Genomic DNA, 24,059 nt, shown 5'->3' on the forward strand with positions numbered 1-24,059 from the left:
CAGACCTTGTAACAATGTTAAACAGATCTTGTACTCATGGCAATCAGCCAGTTTTAGGACTCATGCTGTATGTTGTCATCTTTTTCAGCTTTACAGCAATAGTTCCCACGTGTGAAAGGTGACAGGGGGCAACTGATCTGACACATCAAAGCCTGTCGGTTCAGTATAACACAAACAATGGACCGACAGATTGTACAGTGATGCAAATCTGTCACTTTTTGATATGAAGTTAATTATTTCAATACCTTCGAATCCTGACACTGCTCATGAAAAAGATGTTGACCTGTTACGCATCTTGTGTGCATTAAATCTAGACATGTAACATCTCCAGAAAGATCTATCACTTGGATGAAGCCTTTGGGACAGCACAGTGCAGCTCCAGTGTCTTGTGTATAAATATGTGTCTGCACATGTATTTTATATGTGAAGCTAAACGGTATATCAGGAGAGCAGACGATTAGCAAGTAATCAATCTTTTTATAGACCAAAAATAGTCTTTAAAAAAGACATGTGGGTTTTTTTTATGGGTCAAAGTTGTCAACCCTGTCCAAGAACACCAACCACGGTGCTCTACATTCTTCAGATTCCTAATTTATGGAGGTTTTGGGATTTGAGCCCTGTAAAACCAAGTGCTTAACTGAGCACCATCAGCACATCCAGCTGGTCGTAGGCCACGTCGAATACATAGTCGTTTGAATTCCGTTTGTGTGGTTTGATGTTGAATATAAGTTTGATATTGAATATATTTAAGCCACAGTGTAAAATAGCCTAAGTCAATATTAGTTTGTGTTTCATATTTCAGTTTAATTGGAAAATTGTGGAGACCTATTTAAATCCCTCTGACAACTCGCCATTTTTTTCCGTTTAACTAAAATCAGTCAAATAAGGAAATTTTCCCGTCCTGATTGTGGTTGTCTGCTTTTTTGGTCCCTCTGTTTTCACTGTTCTCTTTATCTCTCTGCCACTGACGTTTTCTCATAAATAAAAAAAATAAAAAATAGGCCTACTTACAAAAATGGTTACTGCATCTACTAGCATGGGATTACCAGCCAAACCACGTAAGTTAACCACTCTGCGATGTAAACTTAAGTATTTAAATTAATTTTATTGTTTTGAATTCACATCATTTAGTGACTATCTTGGACAAATCTTCTTTGTGTGTGTGGGGGGGTTGTTTTTGCATATCTTTATATTTATTTTGCTCGCCTCGCTACGCCACGCCAGGAGATGACAAACAAGGGCATTTTCATGAATTGAGTTGAATCATTCACTCAAACGATTCGTTGAACACTGATTCATTCAGTAACACCACTAACGGTCCCCGTGTTTGGTGCTCGACCTCGGAGATAGGCGATGGGCTCTGTCAACTGGTTTAACTTGGCGGAGCCAAATGGACAACGTAACTGGGCTTATTGTGTCTAAAATGTAAGTTACTTTTCCTTCTTGTTTATTGAATTGTTTCCTACGGCAGAAACCTGGAAAACGCGCGTTATGTAAATAGCCCAATGACGTGACGTGCAATTTTGATGTCCAAACCCCTTTATATCAAAATAAGGAAATGTTTAATAAAAAGCACATTTATTGAATCTATTGATCTCTGTTTATCAAATGATATGAACATATATTGAGGGTATTACAAAGTGTAAGAATTATTAGACATTCACATAATGTCATACCGGATAACTGTCCGCACCTTAGAGTGACATACAAAAAAGCCAAACAAACTGTAAAAAATCTAATAAACCCTAACATCTCTGCCACAGGCATTATTGTATGAGTCTTGACAACAATATATTTAAATATTACAAAGAATATGACATCCAGTTGATTGTTATGCTTTGGAGCATTCTGTCCCAAAACTGGCTGTCAGCCAATGTCATCCGGGATAACAAGCAAACTGGAGCAATTTTATTGTGAATTTTATTTTGACACGATGTGAGACAGCATGTTACACAATCAGGAAGACCCTGAAGGACCCCCAAACAATGGTGAAAGGTAGGCTAAGTATGTCTTTAATAAAATGTGTTTAACTTACCCTTTTTCCTCACTAGCACACTATGTAGTAAAATGTGGATTTTATGTAAATATGTTTAGTTAGCATGAATTTACATATTTGGAAGTTGAAGGTAAAGGTTGCAGATTTCTATAGGTAGCCAAAAATACTGCCTGATTAAGATTTAAACTGAGTTTTGTCATACAGGATAACAATTTTGTCATATAGGATAACAGTCATTTTCTGTTAGCCCATGTCATCCGTTATCTTGGATGACATGTGTTTGACAATATATTCTTATACAGTTTTCAGCTTTAATTTGTATAATTTCCATTCAAATTGTGATATTAACATATCATTAACATTGTTTAGTTGAATATTAGCAAATTATATAATTCATAATAATATTCAATTACAATTACATTTAATTATTGTCCAACCTGTCATATTGGGGAATCCGCCCCTTTAAGAACAAATTTATACAAATTTTATAATGTAATTTTGTTGTTCAAATAAATGATGTTCAGTGGAATGAAATGAAGGTCGCCTACTTTAACCCTTTACATTATTTATGAATATTGATATTGAATATTGATGTAGAGTGACTATCATCAATACAATGGTTCAAGGTACTTTTCAGTACTTTTCAGTACTAAATTAAACCTAATGTTGAAAAGTTGTGCTGTTTTGATATTCATAAACATGAAAAAATTGTTTAAATGTATTTGTATACTTGCCAAATCTGGGAAGAAACCACACTGAGTTTGTGTGTAACAGTTTACACACTTAAAACCACATTTGTATTTCTTTACAGTGGAGCCTAATTAATTTCCTTGGAAAAACATTGCATAACATAAACATGAATTATTTATGAACATTATTATGTGTAAGTGTTGTAAAAATGACAATTCATGTGTTAACTCATATGGTGTCATACCGAGTAACAATTTAAGTCAGGCGGGATAACGCTGTTTTTTTCCATTGAAATGCATAATTTCATTTCATGGAGTTGAGGAAACAATAATAACATGATACCAAGTCTTGTAAAACATTTTCAGACATTTTGCATTTTAAATCACATTGCAGTGTTAAAATGTGGGTAAAGAACTTGAACAAGTAGGGTCATGTTTAAAGAAATCACAATATAATGAGAAAAAATAGTTGTGCAATTTTTTTTTTCTGAGCTCTAAATATTGTTTACTGCATCACTTTATATATTCATTAAGTATTATTGATTTGAAAAGTTTTAATATCATAATATTTAGAAAATGCATTAACGTTATCCCGTATGACATTTTGACTGGTGTCGTCACATGATTCTCAGTTAAACCGCTTAAAATACATTGTTTAAAATTGAGATTTTAGTAATAAGTAAAAAACATCCCCATAAAGATAATAACTACTTTGATGTGCAGTTTTAACCTATTTGAATTTTTTATCAGTTGGAAACCTTATTTGTCACTGGCCCAAATACGAATGAAGTATATTCCCTCAGGTTCTATTGGACGACTCAGGAGTCTGTCTGATTCAGCGTTTCATTGGAAAAATGATAACTGCATGTCGAATGTTTCATGTTCTAAATTTTTACATCAGCCATTTGGCCCTGCTTACAAGACTATATAGTGACCACATTGGACGGGTAACCAGATACTAACGTTACATCAAAAGGGATTTTCTCGGCTAGATTTTTTTAAAACCCAACAAGAATAATGAGACTGTTGAAACATGAAATAGCCTACTATGACAAAGACTTGATGGTGACAGAGCTGATGGGTTTATTGGTTATCCAATAGAGTCTCGATTACATATTTGTTAAAGACAAAACCAAATCATGAGTTTGTAAGAATGACTGAAGCCTCGTTTGAGGTCAGGCCCATGAGGACTGCTGGATAGCTGACCATCTGCCAATGAGTCTGGTTCCTTTCAATCCCCTGAAATCTTCCGGCTCTGGGTCCAGAACCCCCAATGCAATTTGTCCTCAGACCTAACACCGAACCACACACCAGATCAGCCGTGTGAGCAAATATGTGCTCACCATGGAGAGCTGTTTCCGTCTATGTGGAGTGAGAGGGAACATGTGTGACCGCTCCATGTCTGGCTGTAGCCTCTGCGGGAGGAAGTGGGGTTTTATTCTGCAATGGCTTTTCCAGGCGGAACAGGGAATGGGAAGGAGATGCAGAGGGAGAAGGAAGAGAGGAGAGAGTCTAATTTCATCCGATTCACCACCTCTCAGAGAGCCTTCACACAAAAGCACGTTATTCAGGGCCTGTCGGAGTGAAATCAGTCATTTCAGATTAAATGATGGATAAAATGAATGCGTGTGTAGGGGGTATAGGGGGTCTTGTGGGTTGGGGGTATTGTAAGAAATAACTCCCAGAATCCCTCATCAGTAACTCATTGAAGGATCTGATCAATATCTTTATGTCTGGTTTATTTTTATACCCTACGTCTGGGCTCAGATCTTCAGAGATATTTGCTGACTGCACACTGTTGAGTTCAGTTCCATTGTGCTTTATTGGAATTGAGGGTTTCTACAGTTATTTTTTTTTGTTGTTCAATGAAAGTCACTTTAAAATTGTCTTGGAAATGTTTTTGTCTCGTTTAATTTTGATATTTTTTTAAACAACTTTTTTTGTATTTTTATGTTTTAGACTTTTAATCTTAAAACAAAGTACAATCCCAATCTTTTTTTGTGCTTCCGTCATTTTATTAACTCTGGATTCGCAAAACGCTTGCTCCTGAATGATGGGTCAGTACCCAGTTTATTTGGACCAGCTTTCTCCTCAGAATCACAGAGTTTAAGTATGATTAATTATTGATGTTTATATTTTCTACCGGTTGTTTCTAAATATCTAGTTTTATGTTTTATTGTGTAGGTTTCTGGCTAACCGGCTATCTCACGTTATTATTGTCTTCCTCAAATAGTTCTGCAAATTATCTGTGGTTAACTATTACCTAAAATTGTCCATTAATGCAGATTGTCTGCCGGTCTTACTACTTTGAGTAATGATAAAGGATGGAGCAAGATTTGTTTTAAGTCAGTCAATCACGTTAATGCTCGGTTAACATATGCGCGGTTGTTGATACAGTTCCCGCATGTGCACTGCAATAAATTAGAAATATAAAATATCGGTTTGGTGATAGACATACACTTGTTAATGCCGATGGTGAGGAATTACAGTTGCAACATCTCATGATGAACGTCAAAATGAGTAGCGTATTACTGAGAACTGTCCTGCTCAAGTCGTCCTTGCGATGGAGGTTCGGGTTGAACAACTAACTTTCAGTGTTTCATCATCGGACATGCGCTCGGATTGATTTGGTAAAATTGACGCCATCATTGCTGTCTTTAAGTGTACTGTAATGGAATGATACAGTCAAAGACCCAGAACCAGATATGATGAATGAAGACCCGGAGGCAAGAGTGCAGTCAATTGAAGAAAAGTTTTACTGAAGATAGTTTGTTTCATCAGGCAGAAGTCAGCTTCAAGACTCACTAAGAGTTCGCAGGCCACCCCGCTTACAGTTACAAAGATCACAGTAATTATACCCTTCACCAAGGGGTAAGCTTGACAATGAGAGGACACTTTAATCTAACTGGAAAGTAAGGCTTTAACAAAGAAATGGTCCCTTAAACTATAAACTTCAATGACCCCTGTGACCGTAGTTGTCAGGATACCACAGAAAAGCAGATGTATGCATTGACACATGTTGAAGACCTTTCTTAAACACAAAACGAGTCCATATTTCACTTCTGGAATTGCTAAATGAGCAAGCACTGTTACTGCGTTCCTGGCATGGGCCAGACCCTTCAGTCACCTCTCAGATATTTAATACAGACATTAGAGGATACATGAAAAGAACATTTCAGTAATCACACTGGTAACTTCTATAACAAAGTAAAATCTCAGAAGCTTAGAGAAGTCATTTAACTTGTGATATTTAGAAGGACACATTTTTTTTGATTAATAGCTTGATTCCAGAATCCACCCCTTCAGTACGATCTCTGAGCTTTAGGAATCCCTTGGAGCTGAAGTTTAGTTGGTATGAAAATGGGTGTTGTTTTTCCGTTGCGCGCTGTAAGTGGTAGACCAATCACAACAGACTGGGCCATCATTAAAAATAAAAATAAATTATGGAAGTCAATGGGGTCCATCAACTGTTTGGTTACCTGCATTCTAAAAAAAATATCTTCTTTTGTGTTCAGCAGAAGAAAGAAATTCATACAGGTTTGGAACAACTTGAAGATGAGTAAATTATGACATAATTTTCATTTTTGGTTGAACAATAATTTTATTATTGTTCTACTCTCTCTCTCTCTCTCTCTCTCTCTCTCTCTCTCTCTCTCTCTCTCTCTTTATATATATATATATATATATATATATATATATATATATATATATATATATATAATTTAAGAGAAGTTATTTTCAGCATTTTCAAAAATCTGGTAAGGTTATGTTTAAAAAAAACTATTACAGTAGAGTCAAAAAATAAATTATTTCTCTTTCATTTTGTTTTTCAAGTAAGTTTTGTTAAGGATGTTTAGGTATTGTTAATGGAAAACAGGGCAAAGTTATGGCAAAATGATTTTTGTGCAGTGTTCCTTATACACCTCTTTCTGAAGACCATTTAGATTAATAGTCATATTTACCGGCTTTTTTTTATTCTTTAAAACCAGGAAAAACGGGAGTGGTTTTACTGGTGGGGTGGTGGATGACACCCTGTGAACTAAGCCTTTGCTTCTTGTCGGAAATTTGATTAAATGCGGCAAAGACTGGGTGACCCGCATGTCTGGGAGAGGAGATTTTTCATTTTTCTTTAATACTCATGTTTAATTTCATGATTGGCTAAAGCTCCAGGTGGCTGCTTAATGTCCAACAGATGGGCCCCTCCGCAAACCCAATTTTCCATTGCAGGCTGATGGCAATAAAAGGAGGGATTTTCACAGTTCCGCAGGCACCCCTCGCATTTCCACTCTCCCAGGGGCAGGGAGAGAGTGAGCAAGACCGCAGTGTTATACTTTGTTTTTATTAAAGCGTTTGATTGACAGCAAAGGAAGATTTTTCCAGTATTAAACTCTAGGCCCAATTGAACGGGACAAAGTACACCAAGTCTTGACTTTGAGCTACTGGGACTGGGTTATACCACCTTTCTCTTTCTTCCTCTCTCTCTCAATCTCTTCCCTTTCTTTTTAGTTATGAAGCCAATGGCTCTGTGGTGAGCCACAGGGAGCTGACAGATTGGCCCTTAGGATCTCAAGGCTTCTTTTACAATCAAAACTTGTTAACTCACATTCTGAGTTGAGGATTTGGATGGGGGTATAGAGGGGCCTTAGGATGCATCAAAGCCTGGGTCTTGAGAACACATGTTTGGGCATAAAAGTGTGTGTATGGATTAGGAGTGCTGTAAAACCAAGAAGAACTTATTCTCCTAAGGCCAGTCAAATGAGGAGAGAGGAGCAGCTGCAAAGTCCAACTCCCTCTATCCCCACTGACCTTCACCATCACTGTCTTCATCCTCATCCTCACTGTAAAATCAGGGGTCAGAAGTCAAGACTGAGGTGCACACTAAAACCTGAGGGAAATTTCTTGGATACTTGACGTAATGGATCATGTTTTCTAATTTAACCTCTTTTGCCAATTTTGCTTGTATTTAACTGAAAATATATATATATTTTTTTGTAAAAACGTCATAGATAGTCATTTTGATAAGACTTTGTTAAATTTTCATGAGTCATTTAAAAATACTAATACTAAATTTTAAATTAATAATAGTTACATTTATAAGGAAATTACATATTGATGAATGATTTAATTTAATAATTGATTATTTTATAAATGTTTTTTTTTATAAGTAATAAACTATTACTATCGTTCAAAAGTTTGGGGTTGATTTTAAAAATGTTTTTGAAGTAAGTCTTATGCTTACTAAAGCTATATTTATTTGATCAAAAATACAGTAAAAACTGTACTGTGAAATATTGGTTATTGAAAGTAACTGTTTTCTATTTTATTGTATTTAATGTAAAATGTAATTTATGCCTGTAATGGCAAAGCTGAATTTTCAGCATCATTACTCCAGTCTTTAGTGTCACATGATCCCTCAAAAATCATTCTAATATGCTGATTTGGTGCTATTTATTATCAATGTTGAAAACAGTTGTGCTGCTTCTTATTTTTGTGGAAACCATGATGCCTCATCATGATCATGAACCATGATTTATCAGGATTCTTCAAAGTTCAAAATAACAGCATTTATTTGAAATATTAATTTTAATCAATCTAATGCGAATAAAATAATATATTTTTTCTTCTGTATATGGGAAAACAAAAAAACTTAAACATGGTTTGTATCTAATGCAGTGACTTTTTGATAGTTTCTTTTGTACCTTTAAAGTGTTTATAATAGTCACTTTGGGGGCCATGTGTGTATATTATGTATATGTGTGTATATTTCTCAAACATGGAAACGATTATGTTGATACTTGAGACAGACAAAATCTTGCTACATTAGTCATGTTGTACTGTTTTTGTGCAACCCAGATACATAAACACTCTGACAGAAAAACAAAACATATCACAAAAAAGACAGCAGAACTGTATGCACTTCAAATCCATTTAAAATCCAATAGCTCAAACAAATACCGAACAGACAAAATAGTTTACTTGACACATATTGTGAAGTGCCACAGGATTCTTTGAATCTAACTGGCTTTTCATTTGGACCTTAAAAAACATGGTGAATCCAAACCCATTACCAAAGGAATGACATGAGGATATTCAAGCCCTTTCCGTCCTCAGTATGCAGGTGCTGCTGGTTAGGATATTTAGGGCACGTATTATTCCACTTAGAGAATTATTCAAGGTTTTGTATTGTACTTAGTATGAAATCATTCAGATCAGTTTTAGGTCATACACGTTTTTGAATTTTTGGTGGAGTTCATCGCAAGTGGAAAGTTTCTAATACTTTTCTGATGTCTTTAATTACAGGTCCGACTCTTTCTTTGACATCATATCAACGGCATCCAGTGTACAGGTCAGTGTTCATTACTTTTACAATACTTTTAGGAGACACTTTTATACAAAGCAGCTTGTATTGCATTTGTCTGGGAATCAAATATCTTTGTGCATTAACCCTTTGAGCTAAAGAGGTCTCATACTGTGATTTTGAAGCCTTGTGTCCCAAACGGTGTCTTCCTTTTTCATACCATTCAGCTTTCGATCGCTTAACCTTAGTTTTTGGACCAAGTTGTTGGACCAGTTTCCATGCAGATAATGGTATTAGTGGAGCAGTTCTGTTGCCATGGCAACTAGTCTCTATAGTGCCGTCTCCAGCCACAGGGGATGATGAAGAGCTGTTGATGTTGGATAACAGAAGCAGATGTAGAAGGAAGAAGTGAGTTAAATGATCTGAGAGCACTAGACCAGCTCACAGTTCACAGACTCTATATTGAGCTGAACAGAGGGATCCACTGAGTGTGGGAGACTTTACTGGGACGAGACCGAGAACAATGCTGAAAGTCTAGGGATAGTGACACTCAGCACTATAGAAAATCACAGTTTTGACAAATGTGAAACATTCATTTAGTTTTTTTTTACAAAGCTTGTAGGATTAATTGTCTTATAAAGTTAATAGAATATACACTACAATTAAAGGTTTGGGCTTTAGGTAAAGTCTCTTATGCTCACCAAGGCTGCATTTATTTGGATCAAAAATACAGTAAAACAATAACACTGTGAAATGGCTGTTTTCTATTTTAATGTATTCTAAAATGTAATTTAATCCTGTGATGACAGCTAAATTTTCAGCATCACTTCTCCAGTCTCCAGTGTCACATGATCTTTATAAATAATTATAACAATTATCTCACTTCAGATCAGTGGTGGAAAGAGTACTGAAAATGTGTACTCAAAAGTACAAGTACCGTTACATTGCTGAAATAATACTCAATTACAAGTAAAAGTACTGGTGTCAAAAAAGTACTTAAGTACAAATTACACTTCTCAAAACTACTCAGAGTACTAGTTACTAGTTATTTTTTAGCTGGCGATTCAATCAAATCATAGATCTATGTAGAAAATAGCTACTTTTAACACATTTTTACCTTATTGACGAAGGACATTAATTAGTGGTCATGATAGTGGAATTTCTAACTTCAATATGACTAGTATCATTTTCAATACCATCGGGAAAACCACCACATACAAAATATTTTAATATCAAAATTTTTGTCCATCCATTTTGTCAAGGCAATCATTATTTTCAAGCTTCAAAACTCATTGTAACAGTAATCTATTTGAATGGAAAAGTTTAATTGAAGTTTTCTGAAGAGACACGTCCACTTTATACGATGAACGGATTTTAATTTAGGCTCTTGTTTACATATTTAAACGTTGATCAATAACCATTACAATAATCTAACTTAAACATTTGCTCACTCTGTGTATTTGTCTTTACAATAATAGCTCACACACAGCGCAAGGAAGCTTGATTTCAAACTGAATTGAATTTGCAAAAAAGACAAGTAAACAGTAATAAAATAAGAACAAATAAAATAAATTACCTCAATACAGTTGAGGTATTCGAAATATGATAACAGTGAATTTTTATATGCACTTTGTGTAAAAGGGTTAGCTATCCCAAAAATGAAATTTCTGTCATTAATTACTCACCCTCATGTCGTTCCAAACCCGTAAAACCCGTTCATCTTTGGAACACAAACAAAGATATTTTTTATGAAATCCGAGAGCTTTCTGACCTCACATAGTCTGCAGTGTAATTAGCAGTTTCAAGGCCTAGAAAGGTAGTAAAGACATTGTTAAAATAGTCTATGTTACTACAATGGGTTAACCTTAATGTTATGAAGCAACGAGGAAATTTTAGTGCGCAAAAAAATAAATTAACTTTTTTCAACAATTTCTTCTCTTCCCTTCACTTCTCCGATGCTGTTCACATAGTAAACAGTGCAGCGCTTCCGGGTTCTACGTCAGAACGCCGGCTCAGAACTAATGCGTCGGTGTGCTCACATGATGTCTTTACTATCTTTCTGGGCCTTGAAAGTGGTTATGACATTGCAGTCTGGGGTCAGAACGCTCTCAGATTTCATCAAAAATATCTTTATTTGTGTTCTAAAGATGAACGGGTTTTTTGGGTTTGGAACTAAATGAGGGTGAGTAATTGTGACCCCGCCTGTGAAACCCCGGCTAAAGTCGCAGAATCTAATTAGAATTTAAGAGCGTCAAAGTAGTCATAGTCATAAAAATGACAAAAATAGGTCATGTGTGTTTATTGCTGTAAATCATAGATTATACAGAGGGTTTTGAGATGCAATACTCAAATTTTCATTTATAACATGATAAATACTGAAATTAATGATTTTATTGACACTATGTTATACTTTTGCGCAAACAAAACCCCCGAATGTGGGCTTCCTAAACATTGATTTCAATTGTATCATTTCGGCTCAACAACACCTGATTGAATTAGAATTAAATTAACCTAATAGGTTAGGCCAGCGTTTATAGGTTTAAACCCACATGGTCAATCCCAGGTGTGGGCCTTTGAAAGAATCAATCACTGGTCGCTTCAATTTCCTGTGTTTAATAAATAATAATAAATACAGCAGCTTCAGTAGCCTGAAGGTTAAATGCTTAGGGTTGTTGATGAGAAGTTCAGTGCAATTAATTGCAATTTATTAATTGTCTTTGAAAGACAATTGTAGTAGGGAAAGGGCAAGGTAATGCTGATGACCCAGGACAGGCATTTACATTAGAGCTTTGGAAAGGGATGCTCCTAATATGCAAGTCCCAGACTGCCTGTGTGTGCAGGTGTGTATATGTGAATGTGTGTGAGAGCTTGTGGTCAGAGTTAAAGTAGAGGACACTGTCTGCCAGCAGCAATCTACCTGCAGATCTCATCTAGACTGTACTTACAGAACCAGACTTACAACCTCCCTTCCCTGTTCATCTCTCAGTCTCTTTCTCACTTTTACTCCTCCTGGCCTCTCACAGTCTGTCTGATTTCATTGAAGCTCTCATGCTCTATATTTTTTCAGCCCTGACATATTCATAATTTGGTTTAAACAATGTTTTTAATGTTTAATTGGCATAAATAAATAAAAATAACAACAATTATGTTACAGGTTTTAAAAACTCCTTGACATTGATGTTTGCTTGTACTGTAGGAATGTGTTGATAGTAGAAAAGCCTCTTCTTTTTTTTTTTTACATCAGCATAATAGATAAAGTTCAGTGTAGTGCACAAAATACATAGACCATAGACAAAACCAGAAGGACACAAACAAGGTCTGTACTGGTGAGCTGAAGTTTAGCTGTTGCAGCAAGTTGTCTTTTTCTTTTGCGGTTTTTAAATTACAAATCATCCTCATAGTCTTAGTCAACAGTCTTTTGTCCCTATCATGTTTGTATAAAAGTATATCACCTCTGTATAAAAAAGGTTAGGATTAAATTCACATAGTTTTTGGCTTCTAAATATGAAAATGCAGAAAGGCAGTGTAGCTGTCCGTTATAATGCCGTCCACCAGGAAGTTAAGCAGTGTTACATTTAATTAAACATTATTTACAGCAAATTTACACTAAATGTGCAGTTCGCTCAGGTGCGCTTCTTCAGACGGATCTGATGGGAACGCTCTTTTACTTTCTCTTCTCCTCATCATTAACTCCTTAACGCAGTTTTTCTTTCTCTGTCTTTGTTCTGAAAGAAAAGAAAACAAAGTGATGAGAGAATGACTAGCCTGTAGGTTAAAGGGTCTTTATACATCTTGTACATCCATTCATTTTACAGACACATACAAACAATTATCTCATTAGATTTTTAAACACATTAGGACACTGATGAGCAGTTGAACTCTGACCGTCATTACCAACAGGTCTGAACCGTAATCAGGACCATCTCAATGATAGATCTCATTTAGGGAATCTGATCGCTTACCATAACGTCATCTTTAGGCATAGGTCATAGTTCCACCTGGTCCAGATTAATCAGAAGGCACTGCTGGGTGTGTGTGGTGAGGTGCCATTGCATTGGCACTTGTTTGTGGCATGTTTGTGTGGCGCTTACTACCTTTCTGAGCCTTGAAAGTGGTAATAACATTGCAGTCTATGTGGGGTCAGAAAGCTCTCGAATTTCTTCATTTGTGTTCTGAAGATGAACAAAGGTCTTGAGGGTTTGGAACGACATGAGGGCGAGTAATAAATTTTTGGGTGAACTAACCCTTTAACAGCTTTTAAGCAAAAAATATGCGAAAGATTTCTCAGTTTCTGTGGATTACACCATTTGAGTCATTTGAATAATATGAATGATATAAGTAATTATACAGCTGTTAGTTGCAGTTCTTTAACTTTTTTTGAACAAGCAGCGTTCCACAAGTCTCTTTTTCTTTTACAATGATACCTAGTGTAATATACACTGTAAAAAACGATTTTTTTTGAAGTTGTAAATAAAACAGATTTTATTGGAGTATATTTTAGAAGAAATACTTTTTTAGTCTATCTACTTCAAAATTTCTTGTTTGATGAAATGTGTTGCTTGGCATTTTTTGTAAATGTTTATGAAATCTCTGAGGGAAAATTGTACAAAAGAAAAAAAAAAAGAGAAAAAAAAGTTTTTTTTCCCCACTGCATTAAGTTAATTCTTTTTGTTTTGGTGTTTGACAGGGTACTTGAGCCTTACCTATGGGACTGTAGGTGTACATATGAAAAATGAATGCTTCTTAAGTTTAACTCATAACAGAAAAAGAAGTGCTTTCAGCTGATAAAACAAAGTCTTTTGAATGTTTGGCATTAAACACTGACAAATTGCAAGTTTGAGTTCATCAGCCCTCATTAATTGGTTGCAGCCGATGAAATTTTTATTAATAAATAATCAATCCTATATGGCCCATCAAATACAACCATATTATTTCAGTAACAGTATGTGAAATACTAGATGAAAGGATGAATCTAGAGTGTTTTCATTAAACTGTGGTGTTTAAAGAGTCTGTTCAGGATTAGACCTCGTAATGATAATGAGGGTGTTGAAGGCTTTGGTGGAACTCAGGACATACATGAACTGCGCAGGAAGACGTTCAGGTTGTCAGGGGAATAGACCAGATGTTTCTAGTGCACTGCACAAACACAGCAGACGCATTGCAGCCTGTGCAGTGTGTGTTCATGGCGTTTTTGTGTACCTCTATGAAAGTTTTGTCTAGAGCCAAATGAATCATTTGTTTTCATCACAGTGGGTCATATAAACACTTTCTTTTAGAATGCGGTAAATGTTAATTAATGTGGTTGAAGTCAGACCAAGCATATCAAGGGTTTTATGCCAAAATGATCTGTTTTTATGATCTGATGACATCAAGAAATTATACTAATGTAAGCTTAAAAAGCTATGGATAAATATCTGCTTATCTGTCAATTGCACACTCAGAACATTTCATTGTATCAGTCACTAAACATTGATAAATGACACTTTAAAAAGTGAACATTCTGTCATCATTTACTCTCCCTCATGTCTTACAAACTTGAATTTCTTTTCCATGACTTTCACAGTAGAACACAAAAGATGATGTTTTTAAAAAAGTTTTTTTTTTTTTTTCATACAATAAAAGTCAATAAGGTCCAATGTTGTTTTGGACACCGCTTTTATTGTTTGAACTAAAACAGATGAAATATTCTTCAAAATATCTGTTTCACAGAAGAAAGTCATACAGGTTTGGAGTGACGTGAGAGTAAATGATTTTTGGGTAAACTATCCCTTTATATCTCAGATACATTTCTGAATGGCAAGGATGAATAACAATGCACTGACTTCTAACCTTGAACCTGTCACAAAATAATAATAGTTTATTATTAAACACCAATTTTTATAGGTTTTGACCGTTCTATAAATGTTAAGATGATATCTGACCTCTAACTTTTTGACCGCTCGTACCTTTTTAATAGTTATTCTGGTGCAATAAAAGAAACAATGTGTGTGGATAAGAACAAAGGTATTTTTTTAGGCAATATCAGCAACACTTTAATAGAAAATAAATTATTAAAAAGTGGAACTGAAAAAATTATACTTTTTTATTTCGGCACACAGGCCTCCATCAGGGCTAAATGACTGCAAACTGAGGAAACTCATACATTTTGACAGCTACGTTCCATCATGCTACTCACCAGCCGTCTCTGGTTGCTGAGGCAGAAGGTGCAGATCTGTCTGGGCTGTGAGTTTTCCGAGTCCGGGCTGGGTGTCGAGCTCTTCTGGAGATTGTGGTGGTGATGATACAAGGCTCCAGGACTCCTGAGACAGGGCTGTCCGTCTCCACACTCCTCTCCAACCAGCAAGACGTTCCCCAGGTGTGAGATGTAGCTGGAGGCCAACCGCAATGTCTCAATCTTGGACAGCTTCCTGTCGGCTGGTTCGGTGGGTATCAGCGTCCTCAGAGCGGTGAACGCCGTGTTCACACTGTTCGTGCGATCCCGCTCTCGGGCATTTGCGGTGTTCCGCTGCCGTACCTCAACGATCTGTGAACGGATCTCGGTAGGAACCGCTACCGGTCGGCAGCTATACCTCTTTTTGGGAGCACCCAACTTAAAGGCACCATAGCTGTGGCTTGCCATATGGAAGGACTTGTCTTCGGATCCAGAACCCTCGCTGCCGTTGTCGTCGTCCTCGGAATGCATGCTGATCTCAGAGCACAAGAAATTACCTGGGGTTGGTCGCACCATCGCGAAAGACATGCTCAGCACCTTACAGGACCCCAGGACCTTGCTTTTCAACCTCGCACCAGAGCGCTGAATATTTTCTAGTCTACACAAACACAAGAATGAACTCAATCCCTATTTCTAATCGTACACACCAGGACACACTAGTGTCGTTTGAGTCCAAGCTCCTGTTACCAGTTTTGCTTGAGGGATCCAACCAATCCAGTGATGCTTGACTGAGTCACTTCTGACTCACTCATTGACAAGAAATGCTCTTCTCTCCAATGTCATGAGTTATTTAGGCTAACAGCATGCCAAGCCACCTCCCAGAATCTGTATGTTCACGCGTGTGTTTGTGTGTGTGTGTGTGTGTGTGAATGGGTTCGTGAGCTCCAGATCCTTCAGTTCCACGTGTGATTTCAGCTGAGCGTTTCCTTATGCCTTGGATTTATAGTCAGGGGGTGTGGCTGGGGTTCGCTCTCCCTTCTCCCTTCCCTGTGAAATCCTGTGAGCAAGAGGGAGGAATGAGAGAAAACGGGGACCTCTCTCTCTCTCTCCCTCTCTCCCTCTCTCTCTCTCTCTCTCTCTCTCTCTCTCTCTCTCTCTCTCTCTCTCTCTCTTTCTCCCTCTGTCTCTTTCACTCCACATTAGTATTTTTTTTAAAAACGTGACCCTGAAGTGCTTCCACAGAAGATTAATCAGTGTGATAGATTGGTTCGTTTCTTTCAGTGTATTACCTTTTTTTTGGTCCTTTCACACTGAATTTTCAATTCAGTCCATTAACTCTCCATTTTTTGTCTACGCTCTCTCACTCTTTGTCAAAAACAGGAGTCGTCAGGGCCAGGTGCTCATGAATCAATCCAATCTGAACCTAAATACAGCATTCAGTCTGTGGACGGTAGCCCAGATCGTTTTGCCTTTGGCACCACAGTCACAGGAGGCCTGACAAATGATTGCACAGTTGTTGAGGGGTAATATCACAGGATATTATACAACATTCATAATAATAGTAATAATTTTCATTGTTCATAATATTGGTTCTTGTGCATGGAGATTGTCCACTAGCAGCTCTAGTGCTGATTAAACAGGAAGTGCCCTGGGCTGGGGAGAGTTTTCACTGTAAGCACAATGACTCTCATAATGGTTGAGTGAAGGTGATAGGTGGATTGGTTGTTTGAAAAGCTGTATGACAGTCACGGGCACACTGACATTTTAATTTGCCATACTTGTCAAACGTTGCCAAAAATGGTATGTTATTGATCTAAACATTTTTCAAACATTTTAGGACCCTGATGCACTTACATTTTAGGGGTTCTGGTCATTCATGTTATACATTTTTGATCTTTTGTAAAAAATATGTGTTGGTTATTCTAAATTATAAGATGGAATTATAATTCAGAGCGTACTCCAAAGCCACGCCTCATTCAAAACACATGAACGGGTACAGCAGGGACACAAGAGACGGCTTTAAACTACCTCATGTTCCAAAGCACATAACATTACAATAATAATGAACAAAAACGTTATATAAACAGACGATATATATGCATAGAAATATATTTAGACCACTTAACTTAGTGATTGCTATCAGGATGTGAAGAGACTTTAAAAGAATAACAAAAAAAATTCTAGAACAAATCACCTACCCTGCCTTTAATTCAGATTTTTATTTTAATATTAATATTATCACACCTACTTCTGCAAACCAGATGGAATGTTTTAGAATGAGACAAACCAACTAAGACTTCAGAATATAAGATGATTCATTTATAAAATCCATAGGCTTTATGCCAAACATCACATGTACAAACAGGAAAACCGGTCTCATCACATCCGCTTGTCAGAGAAAGTGTTAACGGCAGTATGAACTGATGACGATGTCTATGAACTTTTTAGGTAATCAGCTAACCTAGCTAATTATTTTTTTATTGTTGCCGTTTTATTCCATCTAAATATCTAATTATTAATGAGAAGAAGACAAATAAAACAACTTTTAGATATCAGTCGGTTATGCTCATCTTTGCTTGCTTCTTTTAAGGTATCTTGAGTGAAGCACATACAGTAGACTAGAACCGGAAGCGAAACAACCTGTTTTACAGAATACTGAAGTTTGTTGTGCATAACCACCACTGCTAATATGTGATGATTTTGCTGTTGTTTTCTAAAATGATGTCACTTCCTGGATGATAATGCCATAAAGAACTTTTATTATTTAATAATAATGATACAAATGATTAACCTGATGGAATATGATTTGTGTGATATTAAGTACTTATATAAAAATGAAGACCAATTTGAATAATGTTCTGAAGAAAACACATTTTGTTTGAAACATTTTGGTTACAAAAACATACACAATTTATTAAGACATTTTCAAGATTTTCTTTTTTCCATTTTTTTTTTGTCTTACCAAGATGCTTAAAAAAATGTAAAGAGGGACATAGTTGTAAAATTAGAATTAAATTACAATTAAAATGCATCCCTTTTTTCGATGATTTTGAATATTGTAATAATAGAAAAAGAAAAAAAAAAGCTATATGATTTCTTTAAAAGTTTCAAGTTTCGTATTTCATCCAGTATATTACAATAAGGATATTTGAAGAAAATGCACTGCATAACAAGAATGACTAATTTAGATGAAATAGTAACTATAGCATACTTCAGTATGAAAAAGCCCATTGCATTAATGCTGTGTATTCTGAAACTTGATGTCTATAAATCAGAACAGATCGGTAGTTTGTTCTTCCCTACATCTGATTATCATTACTTTCTCTGGAACATCTGTGGTAAAACGTCATTTTAGCTTTAAGTGCCCTTCTTCTTGTGCCCTGTGTAGTTGAACTCTTCTGGCATAGTTTGGGAAACTGTCAAAATCCATCACTAATCTTTTGCTCAGGACTGCAGACAGTCGTTATGGATGTCTGCCGGACGTACGTCCAGTCAACTATCGGGGGACTCCGCTGTCTAGCCATAGTTGGGGACAGGCCAGCAGGCAGCAACCACGCCTGACAGGACAGGGCCTCCGCAGCTGGCTCATTTAGTGTAAGAGGAGACGGATTTAGGGGTGGAGGGAGAGAGACAGGGAAGGAGGGACCCTATCAGCTGTCTCATTTTAACACGCATATCACTTTACGTGTCAAGCAAGAGGTCTAATTAGTAATGAACTGTGTTCTCATCGGTTAGATGTATAGACTGGGGTGGTTTCTCTGAAATGGGGCAATGCTATTTAGAGTTGGTCACATAAGCTCAACCCCTCAGTAGAAATGGGAGAAATAATTTGGCGTCTCGTCTAACTCATCTCTCCACTGTTGACTGGTAATTGCCACTTTCTGTGGCCTTGCCTCTGACTTCCAACCCCTCTATTTCAGGAGCAGAAATGAAGTCAGTCTTTACTGAAATTCCATGCCGTAATCGTCCCGTTCCTCGGAAGCCAAAGAATTCAGACGGCAAAGCAGGTCAGTGGGGTTTTGAGATGGAAAAAGTGAACTGTTTAGAAACTTCTGGAATTCTGTGCCCTTCAGAGCTTTTCTGACAGATCTTACCCTATAGAACCTGAATCTATAATATAATATAATATAATATAATATAATATAATATAATATAATATAATATAATATAATATAATATAATATAATATAATAAATGATAAAAAATAGTATTTTGTATTATGTACTTTACAACTGCTCTGGAACAATAATGTGAAAAACACTATAAAAATAAATGTGAATTGAATTTTAAAAGGTTTATTTGGGAACACTTTATAATAACTGCATGCTATTAATCATTAGTTAAGCATTAGTAAACAGTTAATCCATCATTTATAAAGCATTAATAGGCATTAAGCAGTTTATAAATACAGCTATAAATGCTTTATTCTTGATTTATAAGCATATCTATAATGTGTTTAATAATTGTATTTTCATACTTTATTAATGATCATTTATCATTTCTAAATGAAGTATTGCATTATTTACAAGCCAGTTATTTAGGTGTTGTCAGTATTTCATAAGATCACTTAGAAAGTGTAAGTAAATGATTAATAAACTATTTAAATGTACTATTCTAAAGTGTTACCGTGTATTTTCATGTTTTTACATCTAACATTACGGTAATAGCGAGTAGTAAAAAAATCGATTCGTTATGCTATTTTAAAAGTTTTTTTCTGGAGGTCTCCTTTACATGCAGTAAAAGTAAAAGAACACTCATAATGTATAGATTTTCTCATAATGTATAGATTACACACACACACACACACACACACACACACACACACACACACACACACACACACACACACACACACACACACACACACACACACACATATATATACACACAAACAACAGCACATTTTTCAATGATCAAACGACTCGGGTGAATCAGTCTCTCTAAATCCATCCTTTCCGCTAGCCTACTCTGCTCTGATTGGTCAGATGGCCCAGTCTGTTGTGATTGGTTTACCGCTTACAGCGCCTGACGGAAGCTAATTACCATAAATGAACTTCAGCTCCGGAGGCTTCCTCAGTCTTCAGAGATGTACACACTGTAAAGACAGTAACAATGACGTCAATTTTATATCAATCCGAGTGTGAGTCTGATGATGAAACATTATTCAACCTGAACCTCAGCATTAAGAAGTGTATTTCTATCAAAAGGCCGTTAAGTATATTTAAAATTGATTGCGATGCACATGCGGGAACTGTAACTGTATCAATAACGGTGCATATGTTAGCCGAGCACTAATGTGAATGACTAGTGTAACATTAAAGTTGGCAAAACAAATCTTGCTCCATCATTTATCTTTACTCAAAGTAGTAAGAACGACAGACAACCTGCATTAATAGACACAGTTTTAGGTAATAGTGTCCCACAGCTGATTTGCAGAAGTATTTCAGTGAGACAGTAATAACGTGGGTTAGCCGGAAACTTACACAATATAAAACACAAAACTACGTATTTTGAACACTCAGTAGATAATATAAAAATCAATAATTATTCATACTTACAGGTTGTGATTAATTCTGAGGAACCAGCTGGTCCAAATAAACTGGGTACCGACCCTTCTTTCCAGAGCAAGTGTTTTGCGAATCCTGCGTTGAACTCTGAGATTTGAGAAGTAGTCGTCAGTAAAATTAGGTGTTTGAAGGCGGGACAAGTTGTTCAAGGGCGGACAACATACACCATACAGTAGGCGGGCATTATGCAAATGTCTTATCTAGTGACATAGAACCGCAACGCAGTGGGATTTGAATTACAGACGACTCTTTTAGGCGGTTTTGGGTCGATTCTTTCTTTTGGGAGACAATAACTTTATTTATCGTGCACTTTCGACTTTACAACTTTACAGAACGTTTACATTCACAAACAGTTATATTACACACTGCATGAAAAAGAATATTCGAAAAACCATAATAGGGGCACTTTAATACCAATAAAAAGTCAATATTTTCCAGATAATATTTTAATACTTTGCATTGGCTTCAGTATAGCAATAATATAAAAGCCAATTATTTAATTTGGCAAACAACATGTCTTTATATCAGGCTTTTTCTCACACCGTACAAATCGGTCTTTATACATGACGATATATGGCTGCCTTTACAGTATATGTTAGTAAGGGGATCATCATATTTGGGGGTCTGTGGACCCCTGCCATCATCATGTGTGACAGGTTTTCCAAAAACCCCATTAGTGAACAGGCATTTTCTCACACACTGGAGTGTGTCACTCAGAATAAGTCATTACAAATGAACCATGAGACATGTTGCTTTACTCACACTGTGTAACCCAAAGAAGGCGTGTAGTTGGTGGTGTGGCAGGGACTGGAGGGGGGTAAGTCAAGGCCTTATCTTTGAAGTTTGCCTTGTAAAGCAAGCAGCTGGTGAAGGCAATCCCACTGCGCCTCTTCGGCCTGGGCTTGTAAATCCACCTCCGCCCCTCCTAACTGGAGCCCTGGGACTAACCTGTGGCCCGCTAACAATGGCTCACTGCTAATTTAGTGACTCTTTTAAATTCAAAGCATTCTCCTCTTTGTTAACTCTTCATTGTGGTAACACTTCATTTATCTGCTCCAGGTGCCACCACCAGAACAAAATCATAAAACATCTGCTTATCATCTTGGATATAATCACGTCACTAATTTAAAGCTTCACACTTTATTATTTATTTTAGTAAATCTTAAAAAAAAAAAAAAAAAAAAAAAAAGTGATATAAAGATTTTTCAGCAAATTTGTTTGAAAATAGCATTTTTGCATTATTTGAGAATAAGACAATGAGAATAAACTCTCACCTAAACATATATAGAATAAATAAAAAACAGTAAATGTTAATAATTATTAATTCAATTAATAATAAACTGATTAACATTATACAGATATTTTCATTACACAAATAAAATGATGCTGCTTGATATTGCAAACTAGTATTTCTTATCATATTATTGCATTAATGTATTGTCGTAATCACAAATACACTGTGGTTTGTGATGCAAATAGTTTTACTGTTTATGTGGCTAATGAATCAAAAGTCTTACACATTCACAGAAAATAGATTACTTCCATGTTGCAAAATAAGGTGAATAATCAACAGTTTCCTAATATTTTTAAGTGGTTTTGAAATTTAAACTTACAATAATGAATAAAAATGTCAGATTTTTCAGACTTAAGTAGAGAAAAATCACACATTTACAGGCACAAGTAATTTTCAAGAGGGTGGCTAGCTTGGCAGGAAATTTGCAATTTGCAGCTATTAGTTTTTATTAATGGTGATTACCCTGCGACATTGCCGATTCCTGTTTGACCAAGGCAGAATGTCAGAGTGCAGAAGGTCACATATGTTTTCATTACAACATTCACCAGCATGGTCCATGAAATATGTTCATTACATTACACATTACGTTTAAAATATGTTCATTACATCACGGAGCGTACCAGTGATTCATAGACATCTCTGAGGAATACACTACGTGAGTAACAGTGAGTGTTCAACCTTGACTGTCTGTCCTCAGCATTTATCTTTAATTTATATTCTATTGCAATTTAGATGCATCAAATAATGTAGCTGAAATATGCATTCATAATTTTGTGCAAAAGTGAATGACCTTGTTTTTTACAATTTTGCTCAGCTCAGTAGCAGCCAGAAACACACAGACATCCTGAACATATCTGAACGGAAATGGACCTTAAATGGAAACTGGAGGTTTTCATTTTGCCGTTCATTCCATCATGGACCATTTCCAACACCGTTTCATCTCCATCAACATTGCACGCCCCACTTTGCTGCTTGTGGTCATTTGTAATGTAAGCAGTAGCTAACTGGCTGCTTATATCATCTTTTGCAGTGAGACCAATGAGCTAATTTTTTGGCTGTACAGTCCTGTTAATGTAGATTAGGGCCCAGAAATAAGTCATCCATTTTGGGTGTGGGTGAGTACATGCAGATGGATTTTTAGAACAAACATTTGCTGGAAACTCTCAGGGCTCCATTATGTATGGCATAAAAAACAAGAATTGAGTATAATGTACAATTGTGTCTGCTTTATCCTCAAGCGTTGGCTTGGTTGTTTCTTTTCTTTATGGTGTTTGGCAAAATCGTTTGACTGTAGTGGCCAGATCAGAAATATGAAAACCCTTAATGCAGGCCATAAAATGTTCAAATGATTTACAAAACGGCCTCAGTAAATTTGCCGTTGAAGCTTATAGTAAATTGTCAATAAAATGTATGAACTTTCAAATTTACTTTTTGAAGCCTAACAGGAAGTTTTTGCTGTTCGTTTATGATGGTGATTTAGTATGTCATGCGGTCTATTCATAATTTAAACTGATTCCTGTGTGTGTGTTCGCACAGTTCGAAGGATCCACAGGACATATGCTTGTCATTATCCATTGAGTAAAAGCTCTGAGTGAGTGTAAAGGAAATCCACAAGGCATATATCAGTCATATACTGGCTGAACATTTACCCTCACACATCCTTTTTCAAAACGTACATCCTCGATAGCATCCAAAAACAAATAATTGCGGTCACTTCGCCATCTGAAATGAATTGCCAAATTGCCCTCTTAATGCTGGCTCATTTCAGATGGATTTGTGTTGCTGAGTTATGCCTGAAACCGGCCCGAGGCAGAGAGGGGATATCAGCACTTCATCAGCACCACAAGAAAACTTTCTTTAAAAGAGTTTCATCAGAGCTGGATACGTCATCATGGGATGTTAACCAATGGACTGAAGTTATGGACTTTATATGGGTAATTTGTAATGATAAAGCTGACAGTTGCAATTTTAAGGTATTTGATGAACAGTGTGGGCAGAGACATTATGATATGAACGGGATAAATCATAACACTCAGTATGGTGCATATATGTTGTAGTTACAAG

General features: G+C 36.2%; 1 protein-coding gene and 1 long non-coding RNA gene across 2 annotated transcripts; one reads left to right on the forward strand and one right to left on the reverse strand.

Moving 5' to 3' along the window:
* Positions 1-1,322: 1,322 nt before the first annotated feature.
* On the forward strand, positions 1,323-23,836 carry LOC307172510. The gene is made up of 4 exons (XR_013823725.1): positions 1,323-1,425; positions 8,986-9,031; positions 19,055-19,141; positions 23,764-23,836. It is a non-coding gene; the product is annotated as an uncharacterized lncRNA (long non-coding RNA).
* On the reverse strand, positions 12,168-15,982 carry scxb (scleraxis bHLH transcription factor b). Its single transcript, XM_079894326.1, has 2 exons — positions 15,159-15,982; positions 12,168-12,708 (listed from the first exon to the last, which is right to left on the reverse strand). Exons 1-2 carry the CDS (start codon positions 15,720-15,722, stop codon positions 12,670-12,672), a joined length of 603 nt encoding a protein of 200 aa, XP_079750452.1. The 5' UTR covers positions 15,723-15,982; the 3' UTR covers positions 12,168-12,669.
* Positions 23,837-24,059: the final 223 nt, after the last annotated feature.

Source organism: Squalius cephalus, assembly GCF_949319135.1.
Source record: "Squalius cephalus genome assembly, chromosome: 15".
NCBI lineage: Eukaryota > Metazoa > Chordata > Actinopteri > Cypriniformes > Leuciscidae > Squalius > Squalius cephalus.